This window comes from Melozone crissalis, unplaced genomic scaffold, assembly GCF_028551555.1.
Source record: "Melozone crissalis strain CALT ecotype California unplaced genomic scaffold, PUWL_Pcris_2 ptg000012l_1, whole genome shotgun sequence".
Classification (NCBI taxonomy): domain Eukaryota; kingdom Metazoa; phylum Chordata; class Aves; order Passeriformes; family Passerellidae; genus Melozone; species Melozone crissalis.
In genome coordinates, this window is record NW_026535790.1 from 795,027 (window position 1) to 809,972 (window position 14,946).

General features: G+C 55.0%; 1 protein-coding gene across 5 annotated transcripts in view; it reads right to left on the reverse strand.

The window, feature by feature from the left end:
- Positions 1–10,242: 10,242 nt before the first annotated feature.
- Positions 10,243–14,946, reverse strand: part of LOC128933722 (ankyrin repeat and fibronectin type-III domain-containing protein 1-like) — a 194,765-nt gene continuing 190,061 nt past the window's right edge. For all 5 annotated transcript variants that reach the window (XM_054270778.1, XM_054270777.1, XM_054270780.1 and 2 more), the window contains 3 exons: positions 14,730–14,940; positions 13,769–14,415; positions 10,243–11,433 (listed from right to left, as the gene is read on the reverse strand). In XM_054270778.1, the coding sequence (XP_054126753.1) occupies positions 11,146–11,433; positions 13,769–14,415; positions 14,730–14,940 (1,146 nt within the window). In that variant the 3' untranslated portion in view covers positions 10,243–11,145. The remainder of the gene's footprint in view (positions 11,434–13,768; positions 14,416–14,729; positions 14,941–14,946) is intronic.

The following is a 14,946-nucleotide window of genomic DNA, read 5'->3' on the forward strand; positions in this document are numbered from 1 at the left end:
TGGGGTCCGTAGCACACTATGGAGCAGCGATGGCATTTTGTGCTGGCCATGCTTGTCCTGCCCCTGACAGAAATGGTGACAGAGCCACATCTCAGCCTGAAGAGTCCTTCAGGATGTGCGGGCTCACCAATGCCTGCCCAGCCAGTCTGCCAGCTTGAGGGCCAGCACACTGCAGGAGCACAGCTTTTCTATGCAGACACAGAGCCAGGGTACCCACCTTATTCTTATTACTCCAGTCCAGGACCAAAGCTGGAACCTCTTCAACAGCCCAGAAGCCATCAACTCCCTCCTCTGTATATGTCTGAAGTCTGGAAAATATCTTAAATATGGGAGAGGAAAGGGAGGGGTTTGATCCTCAGCTGGTGCAAATCAACGGAGCTCCATTGACGTTGTTGGACGATTACTGAGACTTATGTCCTCTGACCCCAAAAATTTCTAGGGAGGGAGGTAATGACTGCAGAGCATTCCAGTGTTGCAAGAGATCTTCCTTCAGCCTGGCTTCAGAGGCTGCAGGGGCTGGGAAGCACAGGGATAAGTGTCTGGTGAAAGAAAGGGTGAAGGAAAGCCCCAAGGTACCCAGCTGAGCAGTACCAGCCAGAAGGGAAGCTGGAATCCAGAGAGGCTGGGCTGAAGGGACCATACACCATGGGGACATCTCATCTTCCTGCACCTTTCTGAGTGTGGATGGCCCTGGATACAAACACTATGGTGTTCTCAGCCCCTTCTGGGCCATGGTGGAGTCCAACACTTCTGGTCCAGCCCCACTGGTGCCCACCCTGCACCCAGGGTACCCCAGAGCAGTCAGTGGCTCACCCCACATCATCCACCTCGCCTGCCTTGGGGAAGATTTCATCTGTTGGCAATTGCCAAGAGCCACGGTAACACACTCCCCACTCCAACACTGCCCATCCCCTGGCAGATGAGCTGTGTCCAGGCATCCCTGAGCGAGAGGCAGCATTTGGAGGTGCAGGCGGGCGCCAGTGCTGCGCTCCTTCCTGCGAGCAGCACCGAAAAGACCCTGGAATCAACATGTTTACTGACAGACTCCTGCGCTGTTGGCCTGCTTTTCTAAGGAAATGAAGCTTGTGCAATCACATTGTCTGGGGGTGTCTGTTCCTAATAACTTCTCAGTCCACCAGCCAACTCCAACCCAATTTGTCGGACGGGGAGAGGTCTCAAAATATTGCACACTGCCCAGTGTCCCTGCAGTGTGCTGGGTGGCAAAATGGGGGTGGGAAACTTGGACCAGGTGAGGAACAGGAGCACCTTTGACACAAGGTCATGGAGAAGAGCAGCAGGGTCACAGTCGTGGCCAGTAGGCAGCCCCAGCCCTGTTGGGACAAGGACCTCTCCAGCTGTGGCCAGAGCCAGATGCACATCCTCAGCTGAGAGAAAACGCACGTTGGGAAGGACGGATGGAGCCGCGGCTCCTCCGGGCATGGAGTCTGCACGAGCCACAGCCCCCAGAACACTGGGGCTGAGCTCTGAGCAGCCTCCAGCCCCCCAGAACACCAGGGCTGAGCTCTGAGCAGCCTCCAGCCCCCCAGAACACCAGGGCTGAGCTCTGAGCAGCCTCCAGCTCCCCAGAACACTGGGGCTGAGGGCCCTCAACTCCCAGGGGGCTCCCAGTGGGCAGAAGCCCCCCTTGCACTGGGGATGGACATTTCCAGGAGCAGGCCTGGCCAAGCAGAGCAGGACCTGCGGCTGCCGGGCATCGCGCTGTGTCTGCTGCAGTCTGGACAGGATCTGGACAGCAGTTTCTCCTTTGGATGCTGCTTTAATTTGCTGAAGGCATTCAATGGCCCACACGGTCTCTCCAGCTCAGCCCTGCCAGTAACATGAGCTTAACAGAGCTGGAGAGGACTATTTTTTTAAGTGCCTATACAAACATGATTTGTTTTGTAATAACTCTTCTTCTGTTCTGTTTTGAAGGGGATGATGGCTCTGGGATCTGAGGAGCTCCAAGACAGCTCAGAGCAGCTCAAATTCCTCCCCACGTGCTTTCAATTAACATCTTCATTAAACACCCGTTCAAAGCCACTTCCAGCCAGAGGATGACAGCGCAAGAGAATTTGGCCTTGTGAAGTCACCCAGAATCGATGACAAATCAGAAAGGGCTTGGTTTGTCCTGTACCAGCCACACAGGCAAATGGGTGACAGCTGCCAACGGAGGGAGTGAGTGTCCTTGTTCAGCTCCTCATCACCATCCAGACCCAAAACCAGCAACTAAGCCATGGGGGGACCTGCTGCCTGTGCACTTGCTGGGAGAGGAATTGGCTGCAGTGGCAAATCACCTGCCCTGGCCTGGCACCCTGCTCCACCAGTGCTGACGGCAGCTCTCCAGTTGACTTCCATGAGACCTGGCCTTCAGTTAACCCAGCAAAGCAAGAAGGTTGGGAAAGCCATCTGGAAGGAAACATCACTACACAGTTGTCCAGATTGGTGTTTCTTAGAGACTCTCCATTGTATCTTCTCCCTCTAATTTACTTAAACTGTGGGCATCCAGGAATCCCAGCTCCTGGCAGTGTACAAACTGCCTGTCTGCATGGTCATGAACAGCCTTGTGTCCTTGGGGGTGACCAGAAGGGACCACAGCCTTCTGCTAGCAGAATTCCATCTCTGCTTGCATGGCAGTAATGGCACCAGCTGGCTCTGAGCCAGCCAATCCCACCTCGCAGACTTGGTACAAATATTTGTATTTCAGCCTGGAGCAAAAAGGTGTTTCCATTTTCAATCAAACCAATGAAACATGGGATTGAAATCCCTGTGAGAGCTTGGGTGCACTGACAATCCATGCTGAGTGCTGAGCCTAGACTGCTGACCCTTTCCACAGGCTCTTCCCCTTTGTTAGGCATCAAGAAACCTGAACCCCCTGGTGAAACCTGGCAGCACAGGGTCCCACCATGCAGGCCCACCCACCTCTCTCTTCCCATGCTCCTTCCTGCTCAGGGTGCACTGGGCACCACCACCTCACCGTGGATTCTCACTTGGTGCTTGCAACAGCCAAGGTGGCAGGACCAGGCAGCTCCTGAGAGAGGACAAACTGGGAATGGCCAGGGGCTGTCTGCCAGCCTGGCAGGGGGATCCACAGTCATGTTTTACAGGGATAACAGGGGGACCTTGGAATATTCTCCCTCCCTCAGTTCTGGGCCCAAACACATATGGTAATTGGGGCTGTTCTACTAAATGTCACCCAAGGGACCTATTCTTTAAAGATACCATAGAATCATGGAACCACAGATTGGTTGGGGTTGGAAGGGATCTTAAAGCTCATTTTGTTCCACCCCCTGTCACAGGCAGGGACACCTTCCACTATCCCAGGTTGCTTCAAGCCTTGTCCAACACAGCCTTGGGCATTTCCAGGGATCCAGGGGCAGCCACAGCTTCTGTGGCACCCTGTGCCAGGGCCTCACCACAGATCCAGATACATGGATCTATAATCAGCAGCTCGTTTCCCACATCCTTTAGGATAAATTTAGCAGACGTTGGCACCTGGTTCCAGTTTGATGGTGACATTGCAGGGCAAACCTTTACAAGAGTGACAATCCAGCATGGACTTCATCTCTGCCGTGCTCTCGTACAGAAACCTCCATCCGTGACCTGCTGAGCTTTGCGTCAGTGGATGGCACCAGGCCAGGTTTGTTCTTAATACAGATCATTCACTGAGTGTGCTGCTCGTGGAGGAGCAGGAACAGCAGTGCTGGGACTGGAGTAAGGAATATCAGAGCACTTTGGGCCTAACACCTCCCAGTACTCTGTCCCACCACAGGCCCTGCCTGTGAACAACTGCACACAGTCCAATCCTTTCCAGGACACTTCACCTTTCTCTGCCTCCTTCAGTGTGCCCAGGTGCTCAGTGGGATGGATTTCCATGACCTGGCACCCAGTGCACTTATTTTCCTATGTTGAGGCATTTTTGGGAAGCAGCTGTGTTAAGGGAAACCAGTGGGAGTCACGTTAGCTGATGCCAGCGTGGTGACAGGTCCTGTTCAGCTGCAAGCAGGAGCCATGACATTGGTTTACAGAGGGCTCTGTGGTGGTTTGGCTGTGATTGGCTCCACACAGGGCTTTTGTGGAGACAGGAATGTGGCTGGGTCCAGAGCAATGTGCACAGCTATTCCTGCCGCAGCAAACAGCAGCTTGATGGAGGAGCTGAGCAGCCAGGCCCAGCCTGAGATGTCCTGGGGGCTGAGACAAGTGGGAGGTGGGGAAACTGATGAATGAGAGGCTGGGCACGTGCTTGCAGCCCAGGAAGTCAGCTGTGTCCTGGGCTACATCTTCAGCTCTGCAGAGCTGCCTCCAGATCTGGGGTCCTTGGCACAAAGAACTGCTGGATCAGCTCCAGAGGAGGCCCCAGAAATGCTACAAAGGCTGGACCCCCTCTGCTCTGGAGCCAGGGTGGGAGAGCTGGGGGGATTCACAGAGAGAAGGCTCTGGGGGGACCTCAGAGCCCCTTCCAGGGTCCAGGAGAGCTGGAGAGGGACTGGAGGCAAAGGATGGAGGGACAGGACAAGGGATGGATGGGACATTGGGAAGGAATCGTTCCCTGGCAGGGTGGGATGGGATATTGGGAATGAGGAATTGTTCCCTGTGAGGGTGGGCAGGCCCTGGCACAGGGTGCCCAGAGCAGCTGTGGCTGCCCCTGCATCCCTGGCAGTGCCCAAGGCCAGGCTGGGCAGGGCTGGGAGCAGCCTGGGACAGTGGGAGGTGTCCCTGCCATGGCAGGGGTGGAAGGAGGTGACCTTGCAGGTTCCTTCCAACCCAAATCATTCTGTGAGTCTGTGAAGTCGAGGACTGCAATCCATCCATTTAAAAACTATCAAAGAAAGAAGAGCAGAATCATATTTTGTTGCTATCTTCATGTGCAGATCAAATTAAACTGCTTCAGGACAAGCACATTTGCATCTTCAAATGTTCTTTGAAGCCTGAGACAGCAAAGTGCACACTCAGCTTTGAGCATGTGGTTTATGATCTATGGCATTAATCTTGGGCTTGAGGGAACACTGATATTAAAACATTATCTTAACATATTATCTGTTGCTTTTTTCTTTTTTTCTTCCCACCAAAAAATGCTATTTTATACACATAGTATAAATGTTCATAAAGGATTTTTGGTTTCAACAGAAGGTATCTTCCAAAATTCTTGAGTTAGAATAAACTTGTAGATAGTCACTGGTTTGTTTCTATGTTTTGGTTTTTCAATGAAAGTGAGTTTGGTTAAAAAACCACTCTGGTTTGCTTTTCCTTTTTAAGTTGAAATAAAATAAAATAATGCACTACTGCTTCCCCATGAATTTGTATCTTTGTATTCTCAGTTCCTGTTTTCATATTTTAGAAGAGGACTTCCCTGTGTCCCAGGAATTTTCTTGGGATGGAAAGAGCTGTTTCCTGCCTGGTCAGTACATGGGTTTGGAGAACCTCAAGCCAAAAAATCCTAGACACACCAAAGTCATCCGGAGCTTTCCGATGGTGCTTGTGTTACTCCAACTCTCATCTCCTCCAGACCAAGTGTCTTTGTGGTTGGGAAATTGCAGCCTTGCCCTGAGATCTGTGCTGCCCAGCCCGGTTCCACATGGGAAGTGGCTTTGCCCACAGCGCCCAGAGCAGACCAGTGTGGTTTCCCAGGGAGGACTGGGATGCTCAGCAAAGGCTCCTGGGCATGAGCTCAGGCCAAAGGGGTTTTGCTCAGCAGAGCTGCATCTTCTGTGGGCACCTGGGCAGGGGATGGAAAGTGTGGGCAGCCTGCAGCCCCTTGATTCCCCAGCATGAACCCATCACACCCCCTTGCGATCACACAGCAACGCCATTCATGAGCCCCAGGGTGAACAGCCCCTGACACTGCACAGGGGGAACAGAGTTCCTGCAGATAGAGAACTGATCAGCTGAGTAACTGCATGTGCTGGGACAGCCCTGGGACCTCCACGCTGCTCTGGGTGGCTGGGATGGGTCCTGCTCGTGTTCTCACCTCCTGTTTGAGGGGATGGAAAGGCTTTCAGTGCCTGCAGCGGGGCAGGCTCAGAGCATCTCATCTCTGTGGCCATTGCAGCAGCTCCTCAGCCATCCCCTGCAACCAGAACTGAGGAGAGAAGAAGTGTCCCAGGAAAAAAAAACCCAAAAAAACCAAAAAACAAAACAAAACCAAAAACAAAAACCAAAAACAAAACAAAAAACCCCAAAAACAAACAAACAAAAAACCCAAAAACCCCCCAAAAACAAACAAACAAAAACCCCCAAAACAAACAAAAGCAAACAACCCCCCCCCCCCAAAAACCAAACAAAAAAAAAAAAAAAAAACCAAACAAAATAGTCCCATGTCTCAGACTCAGAGAGCAAAGTTTGGGAAGCACAAACCTGGATTCATGTCTGATAAACTGAGCAACTCCCTTTGGACAGGAGGAAAGCAAATCAGATACTTCAGAACTGATGCCAACAAGCTCCTGGTTTTGGGTAGAAAATTCAGTGTCACAGTTTGGGTTTATTTCTATGAATTCATAGGATGTGAGCAGAATCTCACTGAGGCACGGCTCCTCTGGCAATGGAAATGAACACATTCCCATTAAACTGCAGGGAGGTACTCTGGATTTCCCCTGCTGTGATTCTGGACCTGGGCCTACCTCCAAGTGAAGGGAGAAGAGCTGTTTGTCCACTCAGACAGGTTCATATTTTGTTTCACTGTACCCAGGAGCAAAACCCATCAAAATACATGGATCTGCCTTTTTTTGGTGTTAGTGATGGAATGACAATGACAAAGAGACAAAAAACCCTCCAAAAGTACAAATTATTCTGCAGCATCATCTCTTGGTGCTCCACAGCACATGGAAGAGTAAAATGTCAGCTGCCTCCAAGGGAAGTGGGAAATGCATCCCCCTGTGGGGTGCACTGGTGCCCTCAGACCCCCAGAGGAGCCCTGCTCACAGCCACCCCAGCCTGGATGGGAGTTTTCAGGACACACATCTCCAGGATGTGGGATTGTCCTGGGACAGCTGGTACCAAGCCCAGGGATGGTGTGTGCAGGTGTTGGGGTGGTGTCAGTGCATCCAGTGGGACCCAGGCAGGGACAGAACCTCTGTGCTGGGCACTGGTGGCACCACAGCCCAGTCCTGGGGTCAGTCCTGACATGACAGGAAAGACACTGAGGGGCTGGAGCGTGTCCAGGGAAGGGAACAGAGCTGGGAAGGGGCTGCAGCACCAGGAGGGGCTGAGGGAGCTGGGAAGGGGCTCAGCCTGGAGAAAAGGAGGCTCAGGGGGGACCTTGTGGCTCTGCACAGCTCCTGACAGGAGGGGACAGCCGGGGGATTGGGCTCTGGTGCCAGGGAACAGGGACAGGAGGAGACAAGAGGAGGCCTCAAGTTGCAGCAATATTGGATATTGGAAAATCTTCCTCATGGAAAGAGTGGTCAGGCACTGGCACAGGCTGCCCAGGGGAGTAGTGGAGTCACCACCCTTGGAGAGATTTAAAAGCCATGTGGATGTGGCACATGGGAGCATGGCTTAGTGGCAGCTTTGGCAGTGCTGGATTTAATGGTTGGACTCACGATCTTAGAGCAATTTTCCAGTCTGGATGAGTCCCTGATTCCATGATAGCAGTGCAGAGGGGTTAGCCAGCACTGAAGGTGCTCACCTGGGGATATGGCACAAAGGTACAGGTGTGTCTGTGCTGGATAGTGGCAGTGCCCATGTCTGGCAGGGCTGGGGACACAGGGACTGCAGGGACAGTGGTGTCTGTGCCAGGTGACACAGCTCTGTGCAGGCACAGTGTCCTAGCCCTCCAGGATGCTCTCCTGCTTTGAAAAGAGATGCTCCAAAGCTTCCATGGCAGGAGGCAGCAGGGCTGAGCTCGGGTGCTTTGGGGATTCTCCTCCCCAGCCTGTGCCATGGTGCACATGAGTGCCAGAGCGAGTGCCAGGTCCCCGTGGAGAAAACCCCTTCACCAACCCTCTGCACCAGTGCAAGGAGACCCACAGGGCTGGCTCTGAATGCTGGTGCTGCCAGGGCTTAGTGCCCCTCAGCCAACACCTTGTCACACCACCTCAAAGAGCCACCACGGCTCCCAAAGCCCCAGCACCACGATGGCAGCCTTAAAAACTGCCACAGGCAGAGCCTGCTGCCTTGTCCTTGACTGTGGGGAAGGGCAGGAGAGTGTCTGAAGGCTCAATGACCTGCTCAGAAAGAAAACATTGGTATGTGACAATGAAACCATCGAGGGAGAGAAGGAAAATAGGAAAAGAGAGAAGCACCTTGCAAGTGCCATTCTTCAAGGAATGCTGTACAGTAGGGGACACAAAGATGATGAAGGGTCTGGAGCACCTCCTTATGAGGAGAGACTGAGGGGGCTGGGCCTGGTGAGTCTGGAGAAGAGAAGCCTGAGAGGGGATCCCATCAATCCATAAAAACATCTCCAAGGCAGGTGCCAAGAAGATGGTGCCAGAGTCATTTTATGGAGCTCAGCAACAGGAGAAGGAATAATGACCATAAATAAAAACACATGAAGTTCCACCTCAACATGAGGAAGAAGGTCTTTCCAAGGAGGGTGGCAGAGCACTGGAACAGCTGCTCAGGGAGGGTGTGGAGTTTTCCCTCTCTCAAGACATTCGAAACCCACCTGGACACATTCCTGTGTCACCTGTTCCAAGTGACCCTGCCTGGGCAGGGGTTTGGACTGCATGATCTCCAGAGGTCTCTCCCAACCCCAAATCTTGTGTCATTCTGTGAGGAGTGTGTCACATCAGGACATCACACATCCCATGTCCCTGGTTGTGGGGCTTCCCACAAAAAAAGCTGCACAACTCCTGCTCTTCCCACTCTGCACCAACTCTGCTCCTACCAGGCCCCAGCTCCTTCTCTCTTCCTCTCCCCAGCAAGGGGAGGAGGTCCCACACTGTGCCCTGCAGCCAAGTGGTCCAAGCTGCTGCGTGGCCAGAGCAGCTCCTGCAGAAAAGCTCTGCAGAGCCTTGCACAGGCAGAGCTCTGCAGAGGGGCTGGGAGCAGATCCAGCTGCAGACATTGTCCCAGGAGCAGCACCTGGCTTTGGGCCATGGCTCCGTCTCTCTTGATGGAACTGGACTTCCAGGAAGGGAGAACAAATTCTTAAGGAAAAGAGAGGACTTTTTCCCTTCTGGGGTCAAATAAAAGGGCATCAGCAGTTGCACGGCTCCACGCTGAGGAGCATCAGGGACACAGATGTAGCTTTCTGTACATAGCCCTGATCTAACACTGAATTCACTCTGTGACTTTCAAAAAGGCACTTGGCTTTCCACCAGCTGTGCCTTTCCTCTGCCTTGCCTCGGGCTCTGAGCATCAGTAGGTGACACATGTAAAGGGAAGGGCCACCCTGCAGCTCCTGCCTCTTTGGGATGTCACTGCCTGTGGATGCCCAATAATGACAAACACCATGGGAACCTCTGCACTCACCAATCCACTTCTTCCCTGACCTGGGAGGCAGAGGACAAGCAAAGGAGAGAGGAGATGGGAGAAGTGCCTTTTAAGAAGTTGCTTTGTCGCTCGCCTCCACGTCCCGTGGCGGTGCCTGCGCTGACGTCAGTGTGGCGCTGGTTGATTGGCACCAGCTGAGGGGCTGGCACAGCATCCTCCCCTCCACAGCGCCTCTGACGTGGGGCAGGAAGGGCTCGTGCTGGGATTGTTCCTGCCCGTGCCACCCTGGGGGCCGCAGGGCGAGGAATGAGGAACCTCTGTGGAGTGACAGCCAACGCTCATGGCTGCCACAGAGCCCCTGCTGCACCCTGGCACCCAGTGATGGGGGCTGCTGCCCAGCCCTGGTCCCTCCGTGCCAGGGGAAGCACAGTGAGGTGGCTGCTGCAGGAGCATCAGCATCAAAGCCTCGCCTTGCCAAGGAGTGCCAGCCTGGCACCTGGCTCACAGTGTTTGTGCCAGCTGTGACACAGCTGTGAGCTCTCACTGCCATCCCTGCTCCTGTTCTTCCCTCAGTGGAGGCTGCAGGACCTGACTTGGGCATCCAGCCCTACAGCTCTGGGGTTTCACCAGCCCGTGGAGGTGATGCCTTGGCACGCCCAACCTTAGCTTGCTGCCCTACAGAGCAACGAATCCCAGAAGAGCATTTTTGACTAGTACTTTTCTCCCACACTGTGATTTGTGTGTTAATGTAACGCTGCACAGCGTGGGAAGCACCCCACTAAACACTCCTGGGAAAGAGGAGCCAAGCCCTTGGAATCAGAGCTGCTTTGGGAGATGGACCCAGCCACAAGAAGGACAAGTGCTAGGCAGTCAGCAGCAGTCTTCTTTACTATGGACCACAGGAGATCAGAAAAGTAATCTTGTTAACAGGAGACCTAGTGGCTAACAAAATGTCATGCTGTAGGACGGACTAGAGAAGCACAATCACCAGAACAGAACGGCACCCAGGGGGACAGGGAAGCCCAGGGGGTTGCAGGAGATGCTCTACAGCAAATCTCTAGTGTGGTATTGACACGTCTGTGAGTGCAGGGGCTGGCTGCATGTGTTCCTTTAGTCTTGGACACAAGGCAAAGGGTATTCACCTTTACCCAGCTCCAGTGGCTCTGGCACAACGATTATTGACTTTTTTCAGAATAAAAATACGAATATAATTTTGTTCCAAGAACTTTGTGCAAGAATCATTTCTCCAGGTGCAGTGAAAGGAGGGTAGATAGGAAAATGTCCTTCCCAGGGCTGTCCTTGTGGCTCCTGCCCTCTCCTCACTGACACCACAGCTCTCCCCAGCAATCCTCTGTGGCTTTGCCTTCAGTGAATCCCAAACAAGGTTTTTCAGAAAAAAAAGGGGGAAAAAAAAGTATTGCTGCTTCTTCTTGTAATATTTTTCCTCTCTCTCTCCCCCCTCCCCCCGTTTCTCCTTAAAAATGTTTACTTTCAAAAATTCCATTCCTGCAGAGATTCCTCCTGAGCTCTGAGGTCTCTGGACTCCACCCTCTTCTTCTCCAGTCAGAAAAACTGAGTCTCGATGTCTCTTTGGTTAAAAAAAAAAAAAAAAAAATTAAAAAATAGCACAAACAAAGAACACACAACCCAGTATGATCCCATTCCACCCCGCGGACGCCTGATGAGAGGGTGTCTGTGGAAGAAGGAAGCATCAGAGACGAGCTGTCTGCTCTGGAAGCCGAGGTCTCCGCTCCGTCCCGCCGCTCTCCTCTCTCATACGGTGGTCGCCGGCCCGTACTGGAGCACCAGCGGGGACGTCTCCTTGATGCGCACCAGGAACCGCCCCTCGGGCTGGCTCGTGTGGAGGGACAGGGGCAAGAAGTCATCGGGGAGCCACCGCTCGCCCTCGCTGGCAGCGAACACCAGCCCGAAGTGCTCCAGCTGCTCCTCGCCGTAGCAGACGGCGGCGGCGGCGCCCAGCACGTCCCGCGCGAGGCCGTTCATCTCCAGCACCACCAGCTTCACCACCTCGCTGGCAGGCGTCTGGCTGGTGATGTGCAGCTGTGGAGAGAGAGAGGGCACAGATGGAGAGTGGGAGAGACGGATGGTAAGGGGGAGGAATGAGGAGGAGCAGGGGCCGGAGGCAGCGGATGGCGTGCAGGAATGGTGAGGGTGGAGGAACAGCTGCCCAGCGGTGCCCGTGAGCAGTGCTGCCCGTGGCAGCAGCCTGGCACAGAGCCATGGGCACAGCACGCCGAGGGAATGCCCAAGGGGTGCCCCTGCGTGCCAGGGCCCAAACTTATGGACTACTCTCCTGCCTCTACTCCTGTTTCCAAGCCCTTGCCACTCAACCCTTGCATGTGTCACCTACAGCTCTGCTGAGGCTGCCCCACTATCTCATCACCTGGAGGTGGAGAGGGACAGTCCCTGTCGTGCTCCTGAGACCATGGAGGGATCTGTGTGAAATCCCTCTTGTGATCAGGGTCCAGACTCTCAGACCAGCTGGATCACAACAACTCTGCCAAACTACAACTGAAACCTCTTTGGAACATGGCAATAAATTTCATCCCGTGCACAAGCTTGGGGTTCTCCCACCAACAGCTACCCTTGCCCTCTGCTTGCCAGGGGACAGCCCTGTGAATCCCAAATCCTGTCACGAAAATGAGCTCATCAGGGCCCTGGCTGCTAACACCAGGAACCACTGCTTGGCTTCAAAGGCCCCGAGGCAGGGCATCCATCCTCACCCAGGCAAAGCAACGTTTCCTTTGGCACATCTGGGAGGGCTTGCACAGCTCCAGGAGTGCTGCCCTGGCAGGGTGGTCCCAACCCTGGCCCACGTGAGCACTGCCAGCCCTGAGCAGCCGTGGCCGGGCTCAGCCATTCCCACCAGCCCAGGAGCTGCCTTTGAACTCGCCTTCCTTCCAGGAGAACATCATAAAACGCTTCCAAGCAGGCGTGTCCAAAGCTTTGCAACTTCAAAAGCCACATGGGCAGCCCGCCAAGAACCTGAGGGCTGTGCTGCAGTTCCATAAAAATCTATGGGCATTCCTCAAATGGAAAATAATCCAGTGAGGCAGAGTTGTCTCTGCTAGGATGTCCCAGCTGGGTGCAGAGACACTGGCTATCAACCCTCCCCAGCAATAAACCAATCAGTCTGTTGGCACTGTTTTTCCTCTGCCATGCCTTTAGGGTTGCTTTCAACCCATACCAGTCATGATTTAATGATTTTCTGCTCCTTCATCCTCTGTCCTGGGCACCAGGAATGTCTCGGAAAGGAAACTTCAACAGGGAAAGCATCTCCATGGCTGGGACCAAAGGAGGCCACAAAGCCAGAGGGGCACCTGCCCAAGATGAGCGTCCTGGGGGATGGTCCTCTATGGGGGACCCCACCTGGAGCAGGTGTGAGTGATCAGAGCTGGTGGGGTCAGCTCTTGGCAGCAAAGCCCTCATGGAAAGGAGTCAGGTCACACAGCAGCTCCAGCACAGTCTGAAGGAGCATGGAAGGCGCTCTGCCTGCTGCCCCAGCTGGAACTGGAGTGGGTTCTGCCACTGGAATTGCCAGAGGCTGGAGACAAAAAGCTCCTGCTGTCCCTCCCCTAATGAGGAAGGCTGGAGCAGAGACCACACACCTGGGAAGGGGAGGCTGTAGGAGGAGCATGGCCCGGGCAGGGGTGACAGCCGAATTTTGGCCCGGAAGTATGATGTATTTGAACACATCATCACATCAGGATACGGCAAGGATGTGGCAAGAACACCATCTTAAACAATGGATTCAGTTATTATATCAGTAGCTCGGATATATCAAGGAAGATTTGGATTTTTGCTAATACACTTATCTACTATTTTGGCTTTCCCCCCCCCTGTTAGAACAATCGGGTTTTCTTCTCTCTTTATTTTAAACAAAGCTAAAAAAACCCAAAAAACCCCAAACCAAAATAAACCCCCAAAGAACACACAAAAAAAAAATCCAAAAAACCCCCAAAAAAACCCCAAAAAGTGTCCTTTGCTCTGCCTGCCCACGCTGGGTGGCACCAAGCTACTGTCACCTGCTGAACCACAGACCAAGAGCTGAACTTCAGCCCCACTGCCTTGTCCCCAAAATTCAGCCGTGTATGGCCCTGGCTCATCCTTCTGCAGCAGCAGCCATCGCTCCTGCAGAGACACCCTGTGCTGCCAGGAGCCTCATCTAAACAGGGACACAGGGAGTCAGGGAATCAGGGAGTCAGGGCAGGGATGCTGCGGGTCTCCAGGGCACCTCACCCCTGGGATGGTGAAGGACGGGGAGGGCAGTGCCAGGTGTGGGGCACAGGACCCTGCTGGCTCTGTCCCCATGCTGCCAGCCCTGTCCCTCCGGGTACGGCAGAGCCGCTCTGCCACCCGTGACAGGCTCGGGTACCTTAACACTGGTGTCTTTGGAGAGTCCCGTTTCGTACTGAGGGCACACCCTCAAGGTGACAGAGCCCGGCTTCTTCCCTTGCTCGGCCAAGCCCCCGGGCTGCTCTGGCTGCTGCTCCGGCAAGTCCTGAGTCCACTCATGGGAGCCCCGGCGGCCCCGGCGGCGCTCGGGGCTGGGTGTGGAGCCAGGCCGCAGCCGGAGCTGCCCGCCCGGGCCCGCGCTCCTGCTCTCGGCCGGGGAGCTGTCCACGGAGCCGGGGCACGACTTCCTCGGGGCAGGGCAGTGCGGCTTGGGGAAGTCCAGGCTGCTGGTCCGGACGCAGTAGGCCTGTCGCTTCTCGGTGATGCGCAGCAGCTCGATCTGCCGGCTGGGCAGCACAAAGTCACTGTCGTAGAGCTTGGCCGGCGGCCGGGGCTCCTCGGGCGGGGGCGGCCCTGCGGGGGCGGTCTGGAGCTCGTGGCTCTGCAGGACGTCCGGGGCGCTGTCCCGCAGGGTGCGGGCCCCCCTCCGGCCGCAGCACTCGGGCCCTGAGGTGGAGCACACCAGGTCCAGCTCCTTCGGGCTCTGCGCCCGGCTCGAGTCGTAGTCGCTGTCGGTGGCCAGGAACACCTCCGAGGAGCCCTCCTCGTCCGACAGGCCGTGCGAGTCTGCCGGGGGGAGAGCAGCGAAGAGCGGCTCAGCCTGAGTGTGGAATCCCTCGCTCAGGGGAATCCAGGGAAGCCTCTGGGGTTTATCCCCTTGTGACACACCTGAGGTGCTCGGCTCGGCACAGATAAGGCGGGTCTGCCCCCCTGAGACCGACTGCCCTGGGTGTCCACAGCTCCAGCCCTGCCGGCACCCCGGGCACAGCCACCCCGACCCCCCGAGCCCCAGCCCGGGCACAGTCACCCCGGGCACAGCCACCCCGACCCCCCGAGCCCGGGCAGCCCCTGAGCCCCCAGGCGGGAGCTCGGGTCCCTACCGGAGTTGAGCTTGCGGCTGGTCTCTGGTGACAGCACTGGGGACGGAAGGTAGTCCAGGTGGGATGAGGAGGATCGGGTTTTCTCCTTCGCTGGCCCCCCGGCCTCGCTGAGGAAGCCACTGAGAGAGATCCCACAGGAGGGCTGCTTGTAGCGGGCGTGCTGCAGGACATCCATGATCCAGCGCATCTCTCGCCAGATCTCTTCCATTTGCTGCCA